The 21,332-nt window shown below is 51.9% G+C and overlaps 1 protein-coding gene across 4 annotated transcripts in view; it reads right to left on the bottom strand.

Moving 5' to 3' along the window:
* AP3D1 (adaptor related protein complex 3 subunit delta 1) overlaps nt 1-11,874 on the bottom strand; it is a 37,619-nt gene extending 25,745 nt beyond the window's left edge. For 3 of the 4 annotated variants that reach the window (XM_086699610.1, XM_086699612.1, XM_086699613.1), the window contains exons 1-2: nt 11,523-11,760; nt 119-214 (exon numbers count right to left, since the gene is read on the bottom strand). In XM_086699610.1, coding sequence (XP_086555736.1) covers nt 119-214; nt 11,523-11,618 — 192 coding nt within the window. In that variant the 5' untranslated portion in view covers nt 11,619-11,760. Of the gene's footprint in view, nt 1-118; nt 215-11,522 lie in introns of all 4 variants that reach the window. The other variant, XM_086699614.1, reaches the window with a different exon arrangement.
* Between the last annotated feature and the right edge of the window lie 9,458 nt (nt 11,875-21,332).

The following is a 21,332-nucleotide window of genomic DNA, read 5'->3' as shown; positions in this document are numbered from 1 at the left end:
GGTGGACGGATAAACGGGTGGACAGAAGGACGGATGGAGGGATGGTGGAATCTACAACCCGCCTGACGGCGTCGGGGTTGGGGGGGCTCCGCCCGAGCAAACGGTCCGCAGTACTTACGTAGGTCAGCTTGCAGACCGCGTTGGCTTTTACTGCGATGTTGTCTTGCTTCAGCTCTTGCTTGATTTCATCAATGCACTGAGAGATATACTTTGCCTAAAAGGGAAGCAGACAGCGTTGGAAAATCCCAAGTGTCTAAAACGGTCAAGAAAGCAGGCAAACGCAAGAGGCCGCCCGCCGTGTGATTCCGCTGGCGTGAAACACCCCGAGCAGGCACATCCACACACACAGGAAGCAGGCTGGTGGGTGTCGGGGGCTGGGGAGGGGGGCTGGGGTGACACAGCGCTCTGAAGCTCACTGCGGTGACGGCTGCCCGACTCCTGAACGCACCGGCGAGAAACCGCACCGGTGACTCGTACAGCACGCGAGGGTCTAATAGAGCTGGCACTTAAAGAAGCCGCTTCAGAGGAGGAGGAGGAGGAGGAGGAAACTGCTCCTGAGTCCCTCAGTCCTGAGAGGACAGGACGACGGTGAGAGCCGGACTCCCTGCCACGGAAGCAGGTGCCGCAACACGTTATTCCATTTTCGCAACTTGTGTGCACAGCTGACGTTTCCCTTCTCTTTCTTTTTAAGCACTGTCTGCACTCAACGCGGGGCTTAACTCACAGCCCCGAGACCAAGGATCCTATGCCCTCTTCTCATTGAGCCGTCCAGGCGCCCCCTAGCGGTGGTTTTCTGTGTCGCCATGCTTTAAAAGTTAAAAAAGAACTTCAACACAGAACAACACTAAGACACGGGGTCCTCTAGTTTTAACAGCTCGCACTGAGACTCGCCCAAGGCCCAGAAGTAACTCCCAGGTCCCGCCGTCCACCCGCTGACGCCGGCTGCTCGACACCCAGCTCTCCCGTCTGGTCCTGCCCTGGCGGCGGCGAGCTCGTCTGGGCGTCTCCGTGGCGCCCGCTGGCTTCTGTCAACGGGCACCATGTCGGGGCTCGTGCTCGCGGTAGCACAGGGTCTGCGCGTTGCTCTGTCTCCCCCACACACACGTAGGCCACCTCGTGTTTATCCGTTTGAAGGATGGACACTTGCAAACTGCCCGCTTTTTCAACTCCAGGAGTCACGCCGCAGGGGTTGCGGGGACACGGTCCGAGGATTCCCTCGGGTTTCCTCGCTGATTCAGCACGTCTACCACTCAAACGGGCTTGACCCGAAGCAGTACCGACACACGAAGTCAAGAGCCACTGGCGTGCCCCTCTGGGGGGGGGGGGGGGCTGCAAGGATCCTTTTACCCCTGCCCCGAAGAGGCCTCAGAGAGGAGCCACGAAGCGAGTGGCCACCGCAGGGCTCGGAACGAGTTTGTCGGGTCAGTGCCCCAGCCCCGCACGTGCCCAGCACTCCATGCAGCACGAGGAGCCTCCCGTCTGTCATGTGGCCAACAGCAACCACCGCTAGGATGTGCCCAGTTGGGCACCTGCCGGCAGGACTCAGTGGTCAGCCTCTGGATGCCGTCCCCAGGGTGACCGCATCGCGAGAGACCAGGGTGGCAAGCCCATGGCGGGCTCCTGCTCCAAGCGTCCTGTACACTGGCCGTGCACCCTGCACTCCCGTCCCCCGAGGCCACACCCCGCTCGGCCCCGAGACGCTCCTCTGCCTGAAGCACAGGCTCCTGGGGACAGGAGCCATCGGAGCCCTCTCTCAGCCAGGGAAGAGTTCATGAATATTTTACGATCGAGAGTCGGTGCAATGGAGCAAGTGTCACTGTATCCTTCCAACAGGCTTCCAGTTACTAAATCCCACTTGGGAATCTTCACTTGCTGTCCTTGCACACAGATAGCCCTTCCTGCATCCTGGATCATGACCATTAACCATTTAAAAGGGGAGAAGATAGGGGGCTGTCTGGCTGAATGGGTGGGGCATCCAACTCTTGATCCCGGGGTCGAGAGTTCAAGCCCCACACTGGGCGCGGAGCCTACTCTGAATGAACAAATGCACGAAATGGAAAGGACAGGCAGACAGTAACAAGTGTGGGGGGACTCACGCTTACGCATGGAAGACGGGGCCAGGTGATTGTCCGGCAGCGCTCCCAGGCACGCACTCAAGAACGGTGGGGGGGGGGGGGGGGCTGACCGTGCAGTGGCAGGACTCGTGACGGCCTCCAAGCACGAACTCAAATGTTCTGCTGCCGCTGACGCGTTTGCACACAGTCTAGGGACCTCCCCACCCCGGCTTTCGGGAGAGCCAGGCGGAGTCCACTTCTGCCGCCGTCCACGGAGCTCCCATCAGTCCCAGGCTCCCCCAGGTACGGCTTTAAAACGACTATCTGGAGACAAAGGCACCGGGTAATGTCTCTCCTGGCTTTTATCTCAAGCACCCCACAGAGCAGCCAAGGCCTGGGGCTCCTGGCTTCCAGAACCAGAACACAGGGCAGCTGCCACTCAAGGAAGGAAATCCCAGGGGGCGGGGGACTGGTGGGGCGGCGATGCTGCCCACACGCTAACATAGAAACTCAGCCCGAATCCGAGGCTGACCCCAGAGCTCCAGCTAAAGCAAAAAGAAACGAACACAACCACACCCGCCCCCTGCCCGCAGCGAGGAGGGCAGAGCTGGAGTCTCAGCCCAGACAACAAGCTAACTGCCCCTTAAAGTAACCCTGCCCCCCAGTCAACACGCCTCAGAGAAGATAACACAGTCTGGAGCCTCCAAAAACGTGTCAGTCACAACGTCCAGGATTCGGTCTGAAGCTACTCAAAACCAGAAACGGGACCATGTCACCCGTACCCCAGAAAAAGAGACGATCCACGAACACTGGCCTTGAGGTAGCCCAAAGGATAGAATTAGCACACGAAGGGTTCAGCTCGGCCCCTGTGACCGTGCTCCCAGGAACCAGGAAAAAGGAGGCGCTCACCAAGAAGGAGAGGAGGAGAAATCTCAGCGAACACAAGTGGCAGGAAATAAGCCAGCGGAGGTTCTAGAAAGATGATTTCTGAAACGAAGAATGCACGGAATGGACTGAAGGCAAATGGGAGCTGGAGAGAGAAGTCAGCGCATCTGAAGGTGCGACAATGGTAACCGTCCGGTCTGAAGGGGAGAAAAGTTCGAGAAAAGAGGGGCAGAGCCCCAGGTCTGTGGGACAAGAGCACGCGGCAGGACAGGCATGTAACCGGTGTCCCAGGAAAGGAAGGGCGGGACAGAGAACACATCTGAAACGAGAACGGCTGAAACTCCCCCACATGTAGTGAGAGATGTACACGTACAGGTTCACGAAGCTCAGCACCAACCAACAGAAAACTAAAAGAAAACCACACCCACACATCCCCAAGTCAAACGGCCAAAAACTGAAAATTAGGAGAAAATCTTTATTTATTTATTTATTTAGGTCATCGCTATGCCCAACGTGGGGCTCAAAGTCGCAGATCAAGAGCCACGTGCTGCACTGGCTGAACGGGCCAGGCCGATGACATCTGTCCCTGCACCTCGGGGCACTCCCGGGGGGAGGGACACATGAGCCTGCTTGAACTGGAGCTGTGGGTACAGAGGAGGCGCCTGGCTCGCGGCCCGCGCACCTGGGAAAGGCAGGGAGGTGACGAAGGACCGGAGAGCACGTGCTCACGCACGAGGATTCGGTACTGACCTCGAACGGGGTCGCAGCAAGTCGAAGGAAGGAAAGCGGAGCCCCGTGGCCACGTTAGTCTCTCATTTACACGCAACATCACTAACAAGGAACAGGCTGGTCAGGGTGGGCGGGCGGGTCGGGATCTGCGTCCAGACAACGCTATTAAAAACATACGTTAGAAAGAGCTTAAAGCCTAAGGTACGAATAGCTACGTATCCTTGACGTTTAGTAAAAAAGAAAGAAATCGGAGGGGCGAGCGTGATTCGGACTCTCAAACAGCAAACCAAGCACTGAAATGGACGATGCCCTCTCTGCACCTTCTTCGTTAGAGAATTTAATTTCGAACAAAGGACACAAACTTCCCTTCTACAGGACTCCTCAGGTCTATTGTAAGTAGCCATTTCGACCCTGGCCACCTAGCAGGATTCCCTGCAGCACTTTCTCCCCATAAACGCACCGCTGGCCCCATTATCGACATCCCCACCCAGCACCGAACGTGACGAACCACGGTCCACAGCGGACACGAGGTCACTCCTGGTGCGGCACACCCCGTGGGTTCTGACGAATGTCACGGACACCTGCCCACCACCACGGTGTCGTCCGGAGTAGACCCACGGCCCCGAAATTCCTGTGCTCCCCCCATTCACCCTCCCCCACCCCGGCAGCCGTGCCTCCGTGGTCCTGCCTTGTCCAGAACATCCTGGACTTGGAACCACCCCGTGTGTCGCCTCCTCAGCCTGGCTTCTGTCACCCAGTGCTGTGCGTCTGAGGCTCCTCCGTGTCTCTGTGCGGCTCGATGGCCCGTTTTTAGTGCCGGATGGGCCACGGTCTGTCTGTCACCTGCGTGGGCCAGTTCGTCCATCTGTTCACCTGCTGAAGGGGCAGCACAATTGCTCCAGCCTTTGACGTTTTCACAAGGTTCTCTGGACTGTCCCAAACACGTCAGCTCTGTCCGCGGGCCCCACTGGCTCCCCGGCTCAGGGTCTTGGAGCCCACACCACCCTGTCCATGAGCATGAGCCCCGGGCCCCTTATTGGCTGAGACCCCCAGAGCCTGGCATGCACGGGATGTTCCGCCGGAGTGTAAATCAGTGTTCCGAGCCACTTGGGTTTCTCAGACCAGAAAATGTCAAGTCCTCACGACAACTGGGACAGGGTGGGGACGACTTTCTCCGCCTTATGAAGAACAACCAGGGTGCTGACCACCATCACCATCATTTCGATACGTTTTAACCCAAAAACGTAGGAAAAGTCGGTCGGGAGACGAAGGAAGCTGTTCTACCGACCACACTTGAGTGTCAGCAACAACTCAGGACGCCACGCTAGCGTTTTGCCCTGGACGGGCTCCAACGCCCCTGCGGCCAAGAGGAACCGCGACAACCTCGGGGAAGGCCTCCCGCGACGCCCCAGACCCACTCAGTCCCAGTAGCTGGAGACAGCGTGACTCCAGCAGCCTCCCAGCCCCACCCCTCGCCCCTCCCCCACAGCCAGCCCCCAGCACCGCCCCCCCCAACCCTGCACACACAACAGGCGGTGCCTGGCGGCCAATCATGGTCATTCCTGTCACCTTCATGGCCCGCGTCACCCTTGGCTCTCACACAGGACAGACGACCAAGGGGCACCAAGGTCCACCTACGGGGCGGGAACGCTATTGAAAACGCTTTGATGCAAATCCGTGAAGACAGAAGCAGATCCAGGAGGCTGGGGGAGGGGATGGGGAAGTATCTGTAGATGCACATGGGTTTCTTTTGGGTGTGACGGAAATGTCCCAAGGTGACATGGTGCTGACAGCTATGCACGTTTTCTTGGCGACAGAGAGACGGAGAGAGGCAGAGAGGGAGAGAGAGAATCTCAAGCAGGATCCGCGCTCAGGGTGCAGCCCGACACAGAGCTCGATCTCACAACCACGACATCATGACCTGAGCCGAGGTCAGCCGGAGCAGCGGCCAGAAGCCGGCGGCAGGGAGCTCGGTGCAGGCAGAAGCAAGCGCCGGGCAGGGACACGAGTTGAGGTGATAAACTCACCAGCAAAGAGTTCACTCAAAGAACTTCAGGCAATTACGTTAACTGAACTGCGTAACGTGCTATGTGCCATCACCCCGCAACTTACGAGGATGAGGAGCAAAGCGAATCTGGAAACACACCCTCTGTGTCTGCCCGCGAACAGTCTTCCTCGATTGCCACACGCAGGGTGGGTCCCCGCATAACCCGGACCCGGCTGTGACGCCGTCAGGTGGCCACACCGCCTGGTCAGTACAGAGCCCCGTCCACGTGGTCACCCGCGCTCTGAATGACCCCCTCCTCTCGGGCCCGGCTAAGGTGCCAAAGCAGCACAGGGAACCCAGGGAAGCACCCGGTCATGGCCGGGTCACGGTCACGTTTACCAGTCGAGTACATAACAGAGGGTGTGACAAATGACAGACACACACAGGGAGGGCTCCAGGAGGGTCCCGAGTGTAGGAGTGGGCCAGCCGCCGCGTCGCCCTCCCAGCACGTCGCCCTCCCAGCACGGGGATGCTTTCACCAAGACCCTCCCCCAACACACAGTTTGGAGAGGTTTGCAAAGGCGTCATCACCCAGGTGGGATAGGTCGTTAATTCAATCCCTGGCCTATCTCCCCTCCCAGAAGATGGCCCACCCAGGAGCCACCAAGTCATCTCATTAGGACGAAAGTCACTCCTGTCACCCAGGAAATGCCGAGAGATCTAGGAGCTCAGGGTCAGGAACAGGGTCAGAGACCAAAAAAATAAACGAGGATGTTCCTAGTACTTTTATTGCTTAGGAAATTACAAAGATTTTAGAAGCTCTGCCTAGAGCCAGGGATGAGGACCAAAATATATATTTCCTTTTTTTTAATTAAATTTTGTTTAACGTTTATTTTTGAGACAGAGAGAGAGAGAGAGTTGCACACAGCGTGCAAGCAGGGGAGGGGCAGAGAGAGAGAGGGGGAGACACAGAATCCGAAGCAGGCTCCAGGCTCCAAGCTGCCAGCACAGAACCCAACGCGGGGCTCGAACCCACGAACCACAAGATCATGACCTGAGCTGAAGTCGGACGCTCAACCGACTGAGCCACCCAGGAGCTCCGATCTCCAGTATCACAATACCACAAGGTCCAACAACATGGTGACGATGTGGGAAACACAGGGTGCCCGGATAAAGGGAAGAATGTTAGGGAATTCAGGGATATTTTTCTTATCAGTTTGGGTCAGAGATTCTCCTGGGCAATGTCTGGGGACATCTGTGGTTGTCAGACTGAGGGTGCTCCTGGCCTCGAGTGGGCGGGGCCAGGGATGCTGCTCAACCCCCACAGAGTCTGGGCCAGCCCCCCGGAAAATGATCCAGTCCTGAATGTCAGCAGTGCCGAGGGAGAGATCCTGATTTAGGGTAATGACCAATGTTATTAAAGAAAAGGAAAAAAAACTGGGGCACCTGGGTGGCTCCGTCGGTTACGCATCCAACTTCAGCTCAGTTCATGATCTCGTGGCTTGTCGGTTCGAGCTCCGTGTCGGGCTCTGTGCCGACAGCTCAGAGCCCGGACCCTGCTTTGGATTCTGTGTCTCCCTTGCTCTCTGGTCCTCTCCCACTTGTTCTCTCCCCCACCCCCCCAAAATAAACAAACATCAAAAAAAAAAATTTTTTTTTTTTAAGAAAGAACAGGAAAAGAACTCAGTTCAAACTTCGTATCTTTACTCTCCCTAGAAGTCATTAAAACAAAAGGATTTCTCACAAACGGAGTGCCTGCCCTGGGCCAGACGAGATACGTGCTTCAACAACAGTCCCAAGACCAGATCCCATCTTGGTTCTACATGCACCTCACAGCCTGGCGGGTCCCACAAACCTCCAGGGCTGAACCCCAGGAAACTGCCATTTTTTGAGATGAGAAACAACAGAATATGAGCTCTTGCATACAGTTCAGCCTTTTTTTTTTTTTTTTATGTTTATTTTTGAGAGAGAGAGACACAGGGTGAACAGGGGAGGGGCAGAGAGAGAGAGACACACAGAATTGGAAGCAGGCTCCAGGCTCCCCGCTGTCAGCACAGAGCCTGACGCGGGGCTCGAACCCACAAACTGTGAGATCACGACCTGAGCTGAAGTCAGACGCTCAACCGACAGGAGTCCCCAGGCCCCTACAGCTCAATCTTAATCCCAGGTTACGTCTCATTTCAAAATATTACTCTACACAAAGTGAATTTTTAAAGTTCTGAAACACCAGTTAAATGGTTTGGAAATGTTCATACCCAAGCCAGAACACTACTACTCAGATACTAGTGGATCCAATCAGGGCCTGTGCCTAAAAATGTGAAGCCACTTCAATGCAGGGGGGGGGGGGGGCAAGCAAATAAACTAAAGCACATCCAGACTAGGGAGATGTTAAAAATACCGTGGGGCGTCTTCATATACTACATCCTGGGAAGCAGTCAGTAAGGACCACGACACTACAAGCAAGATGCACACAGAACCTTTTTTTTTTTTAATGTTTGTTTATTTTTGAGAGAGAGAGAGAGAGAGAGAGAGAGAGAGGGAGAGGGAATGAGCGGGGGAGGGGCAGAGAGAGGGAGGGGACAGAGGATCCAAAGCAGGCTCTGTGCTGACAGCAGTGAGCCCGATGTGGGGCTTGAACTGATGAACCGTTAGATCATGACCTAAGCCGAAGTCAGACACTCAACCAACTGAGCCACCCGGGTGCCCCCAACAGAACCTTTTTTTCAAGTAATCTCTACACCCAAGTGGGGCTCAAACTCACAACTCTGAGATCAAGAGTCACTGCTCTACCACTGGGCATGGCCAGGTGCCCAGGATGCAGAACGAAATCTCAACACTCGGAAATGCCCATCATTTCTCAGCACAGAAAAAACACTCAAAACACATACTCCAAACTGATTTACAGGGAAGGAGCATTCCCCCGTTTCTTTAATAAACATCGAGTATATTTTTAAAAGTACGGGTGTGATTTTACAACCTAAAAAGATTGAAAAGCAGCTTTCCCCCAAATATGAAGAGTACCCAGAAGAATAGCTTAGGGGCGCCTGGGTGGCTCACTTGGTTAAGCATCCAACTTTGGCTCAGGTCATGACCTCACTGACCTCACATGAGCCCCATGTCGGGCTTTGAACCGACAGCGCCGAGCCTCCTTAGGCTTCTTTCTCTCCCTCTCTCCCTGCCCACTCCTGCTCTCTCTCTCTCACAATCAACATTAAAAAAAATTTAAACACAAACTTTAGAAGTCATTTGGAGTCCCCCCCCCGTCATATCCAAAGTTTAGAAGCAAGGATATCCCTAAGTGGATTTTGCCCTCCCTGCCAACATTATTTGTGCTGTATCTTAAGGATTAAAAATAAACTAAGCACCCAGACACATATGAATTCGACCATTGTTTTCAAACTTTTTGGACTCATTTTGAGAGACGTGTTTCCGTAGTAACCCAAACACATGCATGCACACACTTAGCTGAAATAAGCTTCAATGAACAGCAGTTACTCTATGTGCACGCAGGACTGGGATTTTCTAGCTTCTTTTTCAACATAACTCGTTAAATTGAATTCACAACCCACTAAGGGGTCAGAGGCTGAGGTCTGGAAATAGCCAAGCAGACAGCTTCGTGGGTGACCCGGTGTAAACCCGCATTACGTCACCCACGGCATCCTCAGAAGCACTTGAAGGGGGTGGCTGTCACCCGACTCAAAAATGTTTTTTTCATGCTTATTTGTTTTGAGAGAGACAGAGTGCAAGCGGGAGAGGGGCAGAGAGAGAGGGAGACACAGGATCCGAAGCGGGCTCCAGGCTCCCAGCTGTCAGCACAGAGCTGGACCCGATGCGGGGCTCGAACCCATGGACCTCGAGATCACGACCTTAGCCGAAGTCGGACGCTTAACGGACGGAGCCACCCAGACGCTGTCACCCCCACTTTGTATCAGAGGCACTTCCCTCGTCACCCAGTCAATAAGCCCCAGAACTTGGACGCAAGCCTCCCGATGTCCAACAACACGACTGAATCACCACAGATCACGCTGCATTTCCACGTGGCCTTTCAAGGAAGGCCCTGTCGAGCCTCATTTGTAGGATGCCGCACCGAAGATTTCGGCTAAAACCTATTATCAAGCCAACTCTGGAGTGCGCTACACTGCCGCGGAGAAAGCGCCTAGTGTCGAGTCCTCACCGGGGTGCGGTGGGGAAGCAGGGGAGGACCCAGCGCAGCCAGAGGGTGCAGAAGCGGCCGAGCGGCGAGGCGACTGGAGACCACCCCAGCAACCAGCCTCCAGGTCACCCCGATCTGTTGACGAGGAAACCGGGGGGGCCAAGACACCACGTCCTCTGGGAATCGCCCACAGGTGGAGGGCAGGACCCACACAGACACGGGCCTTCGAAGACTCTTCCCCCTCCAGCATCCCCGCGGAAAGGCGCCAGCCATTCTCAGTGAATCAACCACGGCTCAGGGAACTGCCCGGGGACAGCGTGCTTCCCCAAACACCGGGCGCCCGAACTGGAGCGGCCTCGGTGCCTCCTCGCAATCCCAGAACAGGCGGCCCAGCAACATCCGCTAACCCAGGAAAATCAGGAGGAGAACCCGCGCACAAAAGAAACGTGCGGGGTGAACAGGTTGCAGATTCACTCGGCCCCTCCCAGCTGGGAGAGACAAAACCCAGGCCAACCAGCCCCTCTCCCGTCACCGAACCTGAAGGCCAGGACCCAGTGAGACGCGCACCGGAACCACCCCTGCGAGCGGGAGCGGCTAACGGTGCAAAACCGGGGATAGCCAAGGAAGGATAGGAGGGTGCAAATGACTGCCCAGCGAGGTCACGCCCGTTCTGAAAAAGTGCACCGGCGGCAGGAACTCGGGCCGGCACACGGCCCGGGGGCTGCGGGCGCCTCGGGCAAATTCCCTCCCTTCCCTGCACTTCCCACCCTGGCGTGCCCGACTTCCCCGGCGCCATTGTGAGGAGGGCGGATGGCGTCGGGCAGTGGGACCCGTGGGACCCGCACCACACGCAACAACCGCCCGCCACCGGGCAGCCTCCCCCTCCACCTGGGAAAGCGGGGTGCGCCTTCGAGACCCCCTGTGCAAGTGTGGGCTGACACCTCCTCAAGGAAGCCGGCGGCCTGGTGGCCACTGACCGTCCCCGTTCCTCTCAAATCTAGGTCACTGGCTGGGGGGAGGGGCGCAGGGAAGGAAACGGGGCCCACGGTTACGATTTTACTTGTGGACAGCCTTTTCCTCGCCCCGACTTTCGGCTTTCTGGTTGAAGCCGGCTTCCCCATTCCAGGACCCCCCAGCGGCTTCCTTATTTTGAGTCAGGGCTCCCGCGGTCTCCCCTCCCTCCCTGAGAGGGGCGGCTCCACCTTCCCGGGGACGCGGGCCCAGGAGGCAAGGCCCGATTCCCGGACCGGGCCCCAGAGGGCCACCCGGACGCGTACCAACCCCATTATGGGTTCCTCCGGGAGCGGCCCGCGGAGAGGAGGGCCCCCCAACCAGGAGTCTAGAGGCCTGGAGCGGAGTTAGAGCCCTCCAAAGTCTCTTCCCGGGCCACCTGCGGCGACGGGGAGGCGGGCTTCCATCGCCCAGAGGGTAAACTGAGACTACGGGAGGGTGGGGTGGGGGGAGGGCACCCAGCGGCAGGGCCCCCAGGTGATCCGACACACACGGGAGGTACGGGAGGTCCTGAGAATCGCGGCTCGCGTCTGTCAGGGGTAAACTGAGGCTCAGGGAGAAAGACGCGAGCGGCGGCCCGGGTCGCAAGCAGGCGGGGCTCGAGGCCTCGGGGGCGAGCAAGAGGCCGGAGTCGGGGTCCCGGGTGGTACTGGCGTCGGGGTCGGGCAGAGCCAGGCCGGCCCCGTGCGGCGCGCCGGCTCACCTCGTCCTCTTTGTGGTTGCGGATGCCGCGCACCAGGTCCTGCAGGTTCTTGTCGAACATGCGGTCGATGCTGCCCTTGACCATCTTGAGGGCCATCGCGGCGGACGCCGCCGGGCTCGAGCCCCGGGAGGCCCGCGGCAGGGCACTGTGCGGGGGCCCGGGGGCCGCGCCTGCCGCCCGCGGAGCGCTGCGCTGCCGGCTGCCGCGGTGGCGCGGGCTCCCAGGCCAGGTCGGCGGCTGTCCGCGGGGCGGCGGCGGCGGCGGCGGCGGCGACCCGCTCCGCAGGCCGCGCTCGCACTCCCGCTCCCCTCCGGCTCCGCGCCGCGCCGCTGGCAAATGGCGGACAAGATGGCGGCGGGTCAGCTGACGACAGGAGCCCAGGCCCGGCGACCCGCCCCCGGAAGCCCCGCCTCCCCCAAGGGCCCCGCCCCTACATCTCCAGGCCACCACGTTTCCCTGGCGACGCCTGCCGCCCAATGGAAACGCAGACAACGCCCTCACCGTCCGCTTAGCTTCGCACGCTCCGGCTCAGGGCTCTTCTCTGTCATTGGCCAGCGGCCCCCATAACTCCACCCACTTCCTTGTTTCGGGTTCTAACCACGCCCTCCAGGAGGGCCCTCCCTGCCCCGCCCCTGAACCAAGTGACAGCAGTGGGTGGGGCCTGCTGTGGGCGGGGCTCCCACGTGGAGCTTCTCAGGCAAGTTCCTGGGAAGGAATCCAGCTCCGCCTTTCCTGAATCGAAAAGCTGACACTGCTCGAGAAGCCCCAAACCCGACGCAGCGGGGAGCGGATGCGGTGCCTCCAGCGCGTCTCTGAAAACCCCGTGACCCGGGCAGGACGGGAATAACATGTCCACGTGGAGGAACGGAGGCCGGGAGCTGGAGGTCCAGCGAGGCCGGTTGGCTCCGCACACATTCGTGGGGGCCTACTGGGTGCCAGGCGACGAGACGCGCGGCGCCCGCCCTCCGCGTGCACCCCTACCAGAGCAAAAAGGCAAGCCACCAGTTGGGATGAGATAGTTGCAACGTTTATACATCCGACTAAGGACTTTGATCCACAAAGGCAGAGCAAAACAAAAATTCGTACAAATCACGAAGAGAAAACCAACCCAGTTAAAATATGGCATGCATTTCACAAAAGACAACACCCCAGTGGCCAAAAGATAAAAAGCAAAAGGTGCTCTATCTCTTTGGTCGTCGGAGAAACGCCAATTTAAAGGACAATGAGACGCCTCTGTACCGGTATGAGAATGGCTACAATCAGAAAGAATGACACTGTCGAGAGTTGTAATGATGTGGAGCAACTGAAATTTTGCTCTTCCTGTCCAGGTAGGAATATAATACTACACAGCTTCTTTGGAAATCTGCCTGGCTGTCTGTGTTTGTTTTTGTTTTTAAGTAAACTCTACCCCCACCGCGGAGCATGAACTCAGGAGCAGGAGATCAAAATTCGCCTGCTCCACAGACTGAGCCAGCCAGGCACTCCTGGCTGTGTGTTTTAAAGATAACACGCGTAGGGGCGCCTGGGTGGCGCAGTCGGTTAAGCGTCCGACTTCAGCCAGGTCACGATCTCGCGGTCCGTGAGTTCGAGCCCCACGTCAGGCTCTGGGCTGATGGCTCAGAGCCTGGAGCCTGTTTCCGATTCTGTGTCTCCCTCTCTCTCTGCCCCTCCCCCGTTCATGCTCTGTCTCTCTCTGTCCCCAAAATAAACAACAACAAAAAAAAAAACGTTGAAAAAAAAGATAACACGCGTAGACCCTGTGCCCCAGAAACGTCACTACTGTTCCCGACAAGAATGCAGAAATACATCCACCAGAGACTCGGAGGAGCTGTATTTCTATTAGTCCAAAATAGCCCAAATGTCCATCAACAGAAAAGGGATGCACAACTTTGCGGCCACCATACCATGGAGTACTACGCAGCAGTGAAAAAGGACAGATTACTAATACACAGAACAAAACGGATAAATTGCACAGACACGATGTGGAAGGAAACCAGCCCAACACAAAGGAGTGTGCATGATATGATCCTATCAATGTCAAGTTCAATTACGGGCAAAACCGGCCTATGGTAAGAGGCATTACATAACTCTTTAGAGGTTACCCAACTGTACAGAGAAGAACTGGAGACTGGATGTGTAAGTTCTGGCATATACATGCAACAGATTCCTGACCAACTGTTAAAAGAATACAGTAGGTAAATGCTATGGGACTTGCCCTCCCACGCTAAACAGCAGGAGAACTGGCTAAAATACTGTAGGCACCATCCAGACTGTGATTAGGCGGGAAAACCCAAACAGAGCACAACAGTTTCATGAAGTGAGGGGATAAAGACGGGAGATGAGGGAGGTCCAGGTGGCTAGAATTTTCAGAGCAATGTAGCAGAGAGCTATCTCGAGAAAGAACTTATAAATTTTCATAAGCGTCCCCATGAGTCTTTGGCTGAATGTCACTGCGTGTGCATATGGTGAAGATCCACCAGGCCAGGCCAAAAACCAGCGGCTAAGAAACGGGGGAGAATGAAACATAAACCTCTAATCCAAAAAGTACAGTATGAAAAATGCTCCCTGCATGGACTTAGTGATAGAGTACACATTGGGAATTGTAGGTCACTAGTGACATTGAAAATTTTAGGGGCGCCTGGGTGGCTCAGTCAGTTGGGCGTCCGACTTCGGCTCAGGTCACGATCTCACGGACCGTGAGTTCGAGCCCCGCGTCAGGCTCTGTGATGACAGCTCAGAGCCTGGAGCCCATTTCAGATTCTGTGTCTCCCTCTCTCTCTGCCCCTCCCCTGTTCATGCTCTGTCTCTCTGTCTCAAAAATAAATAAACGTTCAAAAAAAATTTTTTTTTAAAAAAAGAAAATTTTATAATAAAACTATCCACAGTGAAACACACAGAAGACAAAGAATGCTTACAGGATGAACAGAACCTCACTGGCCCGCAGGATAATATCAGGATCTAACATACATATAATTGGAGCCCCATAAGGAAAGAGAAAAAGGAATGACAAAAAAAAAAAAAAAAAAAAAAAAAAAGAAAAGAAAGAAAGAAAGAAAGAAAGAAAGAAAGAAAGAAAAAGAAACTGAACAAACAAGGGGCTCCTGGGTGGCTCAGTTGGTTAAGTATCCAACCCTTGATTTCAGCTCAGGTCAAGGTTTCATGGTTGTGGGATTGAGCCCCAAGTGGGGCTCCGTGCTGAACGTGGATCCTGCTTGGGATTCTTTCTCTCCGTATCCTTCCCCTTCCTGAGCACTGGCTCACTCGCTCAGTCTCTCTGTAAACAAACAAACAAACAAACAAACCCAAATGGCCAAAAATTTCCAAATCTGATGAAAACCATAAACCCACAGGTCTACGAACCTCAATGAATGCCAAGAATAATAAAAAATAGAGAAAAGCAGGGGCACCTGGGTGGTTCAGTTGGTTAAGCACCCGACTTCGGCTCAGGTCATAATCTCATGGTTGGTGACTTCAAGTCCTGAATCAAGCTCTGTGCTGACAGATCGGAGCCTGGAGCCTGCTTTGGGTTCTCTCTCTCTCTGTCCCTCCCCCTCATGTTCTCTGTCTCTCTCTCAAAAATAAATAAATGAATAAACATTTTTAAAAAAGGTATTATTCTTTTTTTTAAAAATAGGGAAAAGCATACCCAGTCATGTTATAACTAAAGAATTAGAGAATAGAGAACCCAGAAATGGACCCACAAACATATGGCCAACTAATCCAACAAAGCAGGAAAGAATATCCAGTGGAATAAAGACAGTCTCTTCAGCAAGTGGTGCTGGGAAACCTGGACAGCGACATGCAGAAGAATGAACCTGGACCACTTTCTTACACCAGACACAAAAATAAACTCAAAATGGATGACAGACCTAAACGTAAGACAGGAAGCCATCAAATCAAGGAGAAAGCAGGCAAAACCTCTTTGACCTTGGCCATGGCACCTTCTTCCTCAACACGTCTCCAGAGGCAAGGGTAACAAAAGCAAAAATGAACTCTTGGGACCTGATCAAAACAAAAAGTTTCTGCACAGCGAAGGAAACAATCGGCAAAACTAAAAGGCAACCGACAGAATGGGAGAAGATATTTGCAAATGACACGTCAGATAAAGGGTTAGTATCCAAAATCTATAAAGAACTTCTCAAACTCAACACCCAAAACACAAATAATCCAGTGAAGAAATGGGCAAAAGATATGAATAGACATGTCTTCTCCAAAGAAGACATCCAGATGGCCAACCGACACATGAAAACATGCTCAACATCACTCGTCATCAGGGAAATGCAGATCAAAACCACAATGAGATGCCACCTGACACGTGTCAGAATGGCCAACAGTAACAACTCAGGCAACAACAGATGTTGGCGAGGATGCGGAGAAAGAGGATCTCTTTTGCACCACTGGTGGGAATGCAAGCTGGTGCAGCCACTCTGGGAAACAGTCTGGAGTTTCCTCAAAAAACTAAAAATAGATCTACTCTATGACCCAGCAATGGCACTACTAGGCATTTATCCAAGGGATATAGGTGTGCTGTTTCGAAGGGACACATGCACCCCCATGTTTATAGCAGCACTATCGACAAGAGCCAAAGTATGGAAAGAGCCCAAATGTCCACCGACGATGGATGAATGCCTAAAGAAGATGTGGTGTGTGTATACACACACACACACACACACACACACACACACACACGCACACAATGGAGTATTACTCAGCAATCAAAAAGAATGAAATCTTGCCATTTGCAACTACGTGGATGGAACTGGGGGGTATTATGCTAAGTGAAATTAGAGAAAGACAAATATCCTATGACTTCACTCATATGAGGGCTTTAAGAGACAAAACAGATGAACATAAAGGAAGGGAAACAAAAATAATATAAAAGCAGGGAGGGGGACAAACACTAAGAGACCCTTAAATACAGAGAGAACAAACAGTTGCCGGAGGGGAGTTGTGGGTGGGGGGATGGGCTAAATGGACGAGGGGCATTAGGGAGGACACTCGCTGGAATGAGCACTGGGTGTTATACGTAGGGGGTGACTCACTGGAATCTACTCCTGAAATCATTATTGCACTATATGCTAACTAACTTGGAAGTAAATTAAAAAAATAAATTTAAAAAAAAGTATTAGGGGGGCATCTGTCTAGCTCAGGCCCTGGAGCGTGCAACTTCTGACTCAGGGTCATGCGTTGCAGTCCCATGTGGGGTTTGGAGATTATTTCAAAAAACTAAAATAAACCAGAAACCAAAGATACAGAAAAAAGATTTTTTTAAACATCAGAGGAAAAAGACACATTACATACATGGAAACAAAAATAAGAATGACTGAATTTTTTTTTTCAATTTTTAACATTTATTCATTTTTGTGAAACAGAGCAAGACCGAGCAGGGGAGGGGCAGAGAGAGAGGGAGGCACAGAATCCGAAGCAGGCTCCAGGTTCTGAGCTGTCAGCCCAGAGCCCAACGCGGGGCTCGAAGTCATGAACCGTGAGATCGTGACCTGAGCCGAAGCCTGGCGCTGAACCGACTGAACCACCCAGGCGCCCCAGAATGACTGAAATTTTTAACAAACCATTCACACTGGAGGACATTGGGCTACAATATTTTTATGTGCCAAAAGAAACAAAGCAATCACAACAAAAACGCTAAAATTCTTTACCTAGCAGCAAAGACGACACACATTCCCAGACAAATAAAAGCCAAGTACGTTTGTGACCAGTGGATTGACGTTGAAAGAAATGATGTCAAAGGATGTTCTTTGGACAGAAGGAAAATAACAGCGAGCAGAAATGTGGATCTACGCAAAGGAAGGAAGAGCCTAAGAAATGTTTAAAATGTGGGGAATAGGATTACTTCTTCATTTCTTTTTTAAAAAAATTTTTTTTTCAACGTTTATTTATTTTTGGGACAGAGAGAGACAGAGCATGAACGGGGGAGGGGCAGAGAGAGAGGGAGACACAGAATCGGAAACAGGCTCCAGGCTCCGAGCCATCAGCCCAGAGCCCGACACGGGGCTCGAACTCCCGGACCGCGAGATCGTGACCTGGCTGAAGTCGGACGCTTAACCGACTGCGCCACCCAGGCGCCCCACTTCTTCATTTCTTTAAAATTTTTTTTTTTCCAATGTTTTTTATTTATTTTTGGGACAGAGAGAGACAGAGCATGAACGGGGGAGGGGCAGAGAGAGAGGGAGACACAGCATCGGAAACAGGCTCCGAGCCATCAGCCCAGAGCCTGACGCGGGGCTCGAACTCACGGACCGCGAGATCGTGACCTGGCTGAAGTCGGACGCTTAACCGACTGCGCCACCCAGGCGCCCCTTCTTCATTTCTTTAAATGATCATTGACTCTACGTAAAAAGTAACGGCAGTGTATCATGAGATTTATTCTAGAGCATATAAGAGGTGGGGAGGGGCAGAGAGAGAGAGAGAGACAGAATCTCAAGCAGGCTCCGCACTGTCAGCACAGAGCCCCACGTGGGGCTCGAACTCACGAATGGTGAGATCATGACCTGAGCCGAAATCAAGAGTCAGACACTTAACTGATTGAGCCAGCCAGGGGCCCCTAGAGCATTTTTTTAAAGTTTATTTATTTATTTTGAGAGAGAGAGAGAGAGAGAGAGAGAGAGAGAGGGAAAGAGAGAGAGGGAGAGAGAGAGGGAAAGAGAGAGAGGGAGAGAGAGAAAATGAGAACACTACCAGGGGAGGGACAGAGGAAGAGGGAGAGAGAGAGAATCCCAAGCAGGCTCCGTGCCCAGCGCAGTTCAATGTCACGATTCTGAGATCATGACCGTGAGATGATGACCTGAACTGAAACCAAGAGTCAGTTGCGTCACCAACTGAGCCACCCAGGTGCCCGGAGCATCTGACTCCTGATCTCAGCTCAGCTCTTGATCCCGGGGTTGTGAGTTCAAACCCGGCGTTGAGCTCCATGCTGGGGGTGAAGACTACTTAAAAAAATAAATTGATTAAATAAAAAATTAAAATAAAATAAAACAGGGGCTCCTGGGTGACTCAGTTAGTTAAGTATCCGACTTTGGCTCAGGTCACGATCTTGTGGTTTATGAGTTCAAGGCCTGCATCAGGCTCTCTGCTGCATAGAGACTGCTTGGGATTCCCGTCTCTGTCTCTCTCTGCCCTTCCCCTGCTCTCTCTCTCTCTCTCTCTCTCTCTCTCAAAAAAAAAAAAAACACTTAAATAAAATACAATAAAAAAAACAAAGCAATTATAGGTAAAAAATGAAACTGATATTGGGGTGCCTGGGTGGCTCAGTTGGTTGAGCATCCGACTTCAGCTCAGGTCATGATCTTGGCAGTCAGAGTTCGAGCCCCACGTCCGGCTCTGTGCTCACAGCTGAGCCTAGAGCCTGTTTCAGATTCTGTGCCTCCCTCTCTCTCTCTCTCTCTGCCCCTCCTCTGCTCTCAAAAATAAATAAAACATTAAAATAAATAAACCTAGCCATAACCATACTTCTATTAAATATAAATGTCTAAACACTAGTCCAGGGACAGAAACTGTCCGCATGGCCCCAACTATAGGTTGTCCTTTAAATATAAAGGCTTAAAAACAATTTTTAAAAGAACAAGATTGAAGGACTATCTGAAGTTTCTTAAAGCTTATTTATTTTTTTTAGTGATCTCTACACCCAACACAGGACTCCAAGTCTCATGCTCTACCCCCGGACCCAGCCAGGCGCCCCTGGAGGACCACCTGTTTTTAGATTTATTGTAAACTTATAATAATCAAGACAATAAAAAAAAAAAAAGAGAGAGAGAGAGAGAGAGAGTCCAAGGAGTAGACTCACAGTTATATTGTCAATTTATTTGCAACAAAACTGCCAAATAACTCAGTGTGGGAAACAATAGCCTTTTCAGCAATTGCTGCTGTAACACCTGAATATCAAAATAGAAAGAAAGTTGTCCTTAATCTTTTTTTTTTTTTTTTTTTTTGTAAGTAATCTCAACAGCCAACATGGGGCTTGAATTCATGACCAAGATGAAGAGTTGCATGCTCTACCAGCTGAGCTGGCCAGGCATCCCTATCTCTATTCTTTTTTTTTTTTTTTTAATGATTTAATAGTAATTTATTTTTGAGACAGAGAGAGAGACACACACACACACACACACAGAGTATGAGAGGGGTAGGGGCAGAGAGAGAGGGACGCGCAGGATCCGTAGCAGGCTCCAGGCTCTGAGATGTCAGCACAGAGCCCAATGAGGCGCTCCAACTCACAAACCAACCATGAGATCATGACCTGAGCCAAACTCGGGTGCTTGACCGACGGAGCCACCCAGGCGCCCTCGCGTCTCTACTCTTAAATTTTTTTTATTTTTATTTTTTTAATTTATTTTTGAGACAGAGGGAGACAGAGCATGAGCAGGGGAGGGCCAGAGAGAAAGGGAGACAGAGAATCCGAAGCAGGCTCCAGGCTCTGAGCTGTCAGCACAGAGCCCGACGCGGGGCTCAAACTCACGGACTGAGAGATCATGACCTGAGCTGAAGTTGGACGCTTAACCAACTGAGCCACCCAGGCACCCTTTTACTCTTAATGTACATACACAAATATAACTCAGAATGGATCACAGACCTAAATGTAAAGGCTAAAAGTTTAAAACTTCTGGAGGAAAACATAAGAGAAAGTTTTTATGACTTTGATTGGGCACGGATCTTTCTTTCTTTCTTTCTTTCTTTCTTTCTTTCTTTCTTTCTTTCTCCCTTTATCTCTTTCTCTCTTTCTCTCTCTCTCTCTCTCTTTCTTTCTTTCTTTCTTTCTTTCTTTCTTTCTTTCTCTTTTTCTTTCTTTCTTTTTTTCTATAGGATACAAAAAGCACAAACCATTTTTTGAAAGCAATAAGGTAGACTTTACCAAAATTAAAAAAAAAATGCTATTCAAGAAAATGTTTAAAAAGTGATAAGACAAGCACCACCTGGGGAAAGTATTCACAATACACATGTGACAAATGAAAAGAAAATACTAAGAAATAATAAGAAAATAAGCCACACAATTTCTTAAATAAATTAGATTTGAACAGCACATACTTTTACCAAAGAAGATTATGGATAGCCATCCCTTAAGCACATGAAAAGATACTTGGCAGAATTAGTCATTAGAGAAATGTTCCCCAGTGGGTTATCACAATATATCTATTAGAAAGAATAAATTTAAAAGCCCATTAACACCAAGTGTTGGCAAAGATGCTTAGCGATTGGAACTTTCAGGCATGGCTGGAGTAGACACAAAATGGCACCACCACTCTGGAACGTGGCTTAGCGGTTTGTTACAAAGTTAAAGATACATTTACCATATGCACCAGCAATTCCACTCACAGGGATTTACCCAGAAGAAATTAAGACACATTTCCAAACACAGACTTGTAGGCAAATGATCATGGCATCTTTTTTCATAGTAGCCAAAAAGTGGAAACTATTTAAGTATCCACCAACAGACAAGTGGATTAAAAAAAACATAGGAAAACAATATTGACAGAAAACATATCAGTGGTGGCCTTGAGGGCAGGGATGAGGGGAGGGTTGACTGCAAAGGAGAAAAAACTTTGAGGTGACGGAAATATCCTATATTGGGATCATGATGTGGTTATACATCCATAAATAATGGCCAAAAGTTATCAAATTATAATTTTACAGTAAAGTGAATTTAATTGTATGTAAAGTATAGCTCAATAAAGCTGAGGTGGGGAATGCTACAAGTGGTGGAGGGGGGAACTTTCCATTGGCAGGAAAAAAATGTAAAAGATGGAAAAAGGATACACCATCCAAACACTAATCATAAGAAATCTGGAGTAGCTATATCTC

The sequence above is a fragment of the Puma concolor genome, chromosome A2, assembly GCF_028749965.1.
Source record: "Puma concolor isolate L17-30 chromosome A2, mPumCon1.1.hap2, whole genome shotgun sequence".
In the NCBI taxonomy this organism is placed as follows: domain Eukaryota; kingdom Metazoa; phylum Chordata; class Mammalia; order Carnivora; family Felidae; genus Puma; species Puma concolor.
This window is presented reverse-complemented; position numbering and strand designations above follow the sequence as displayed.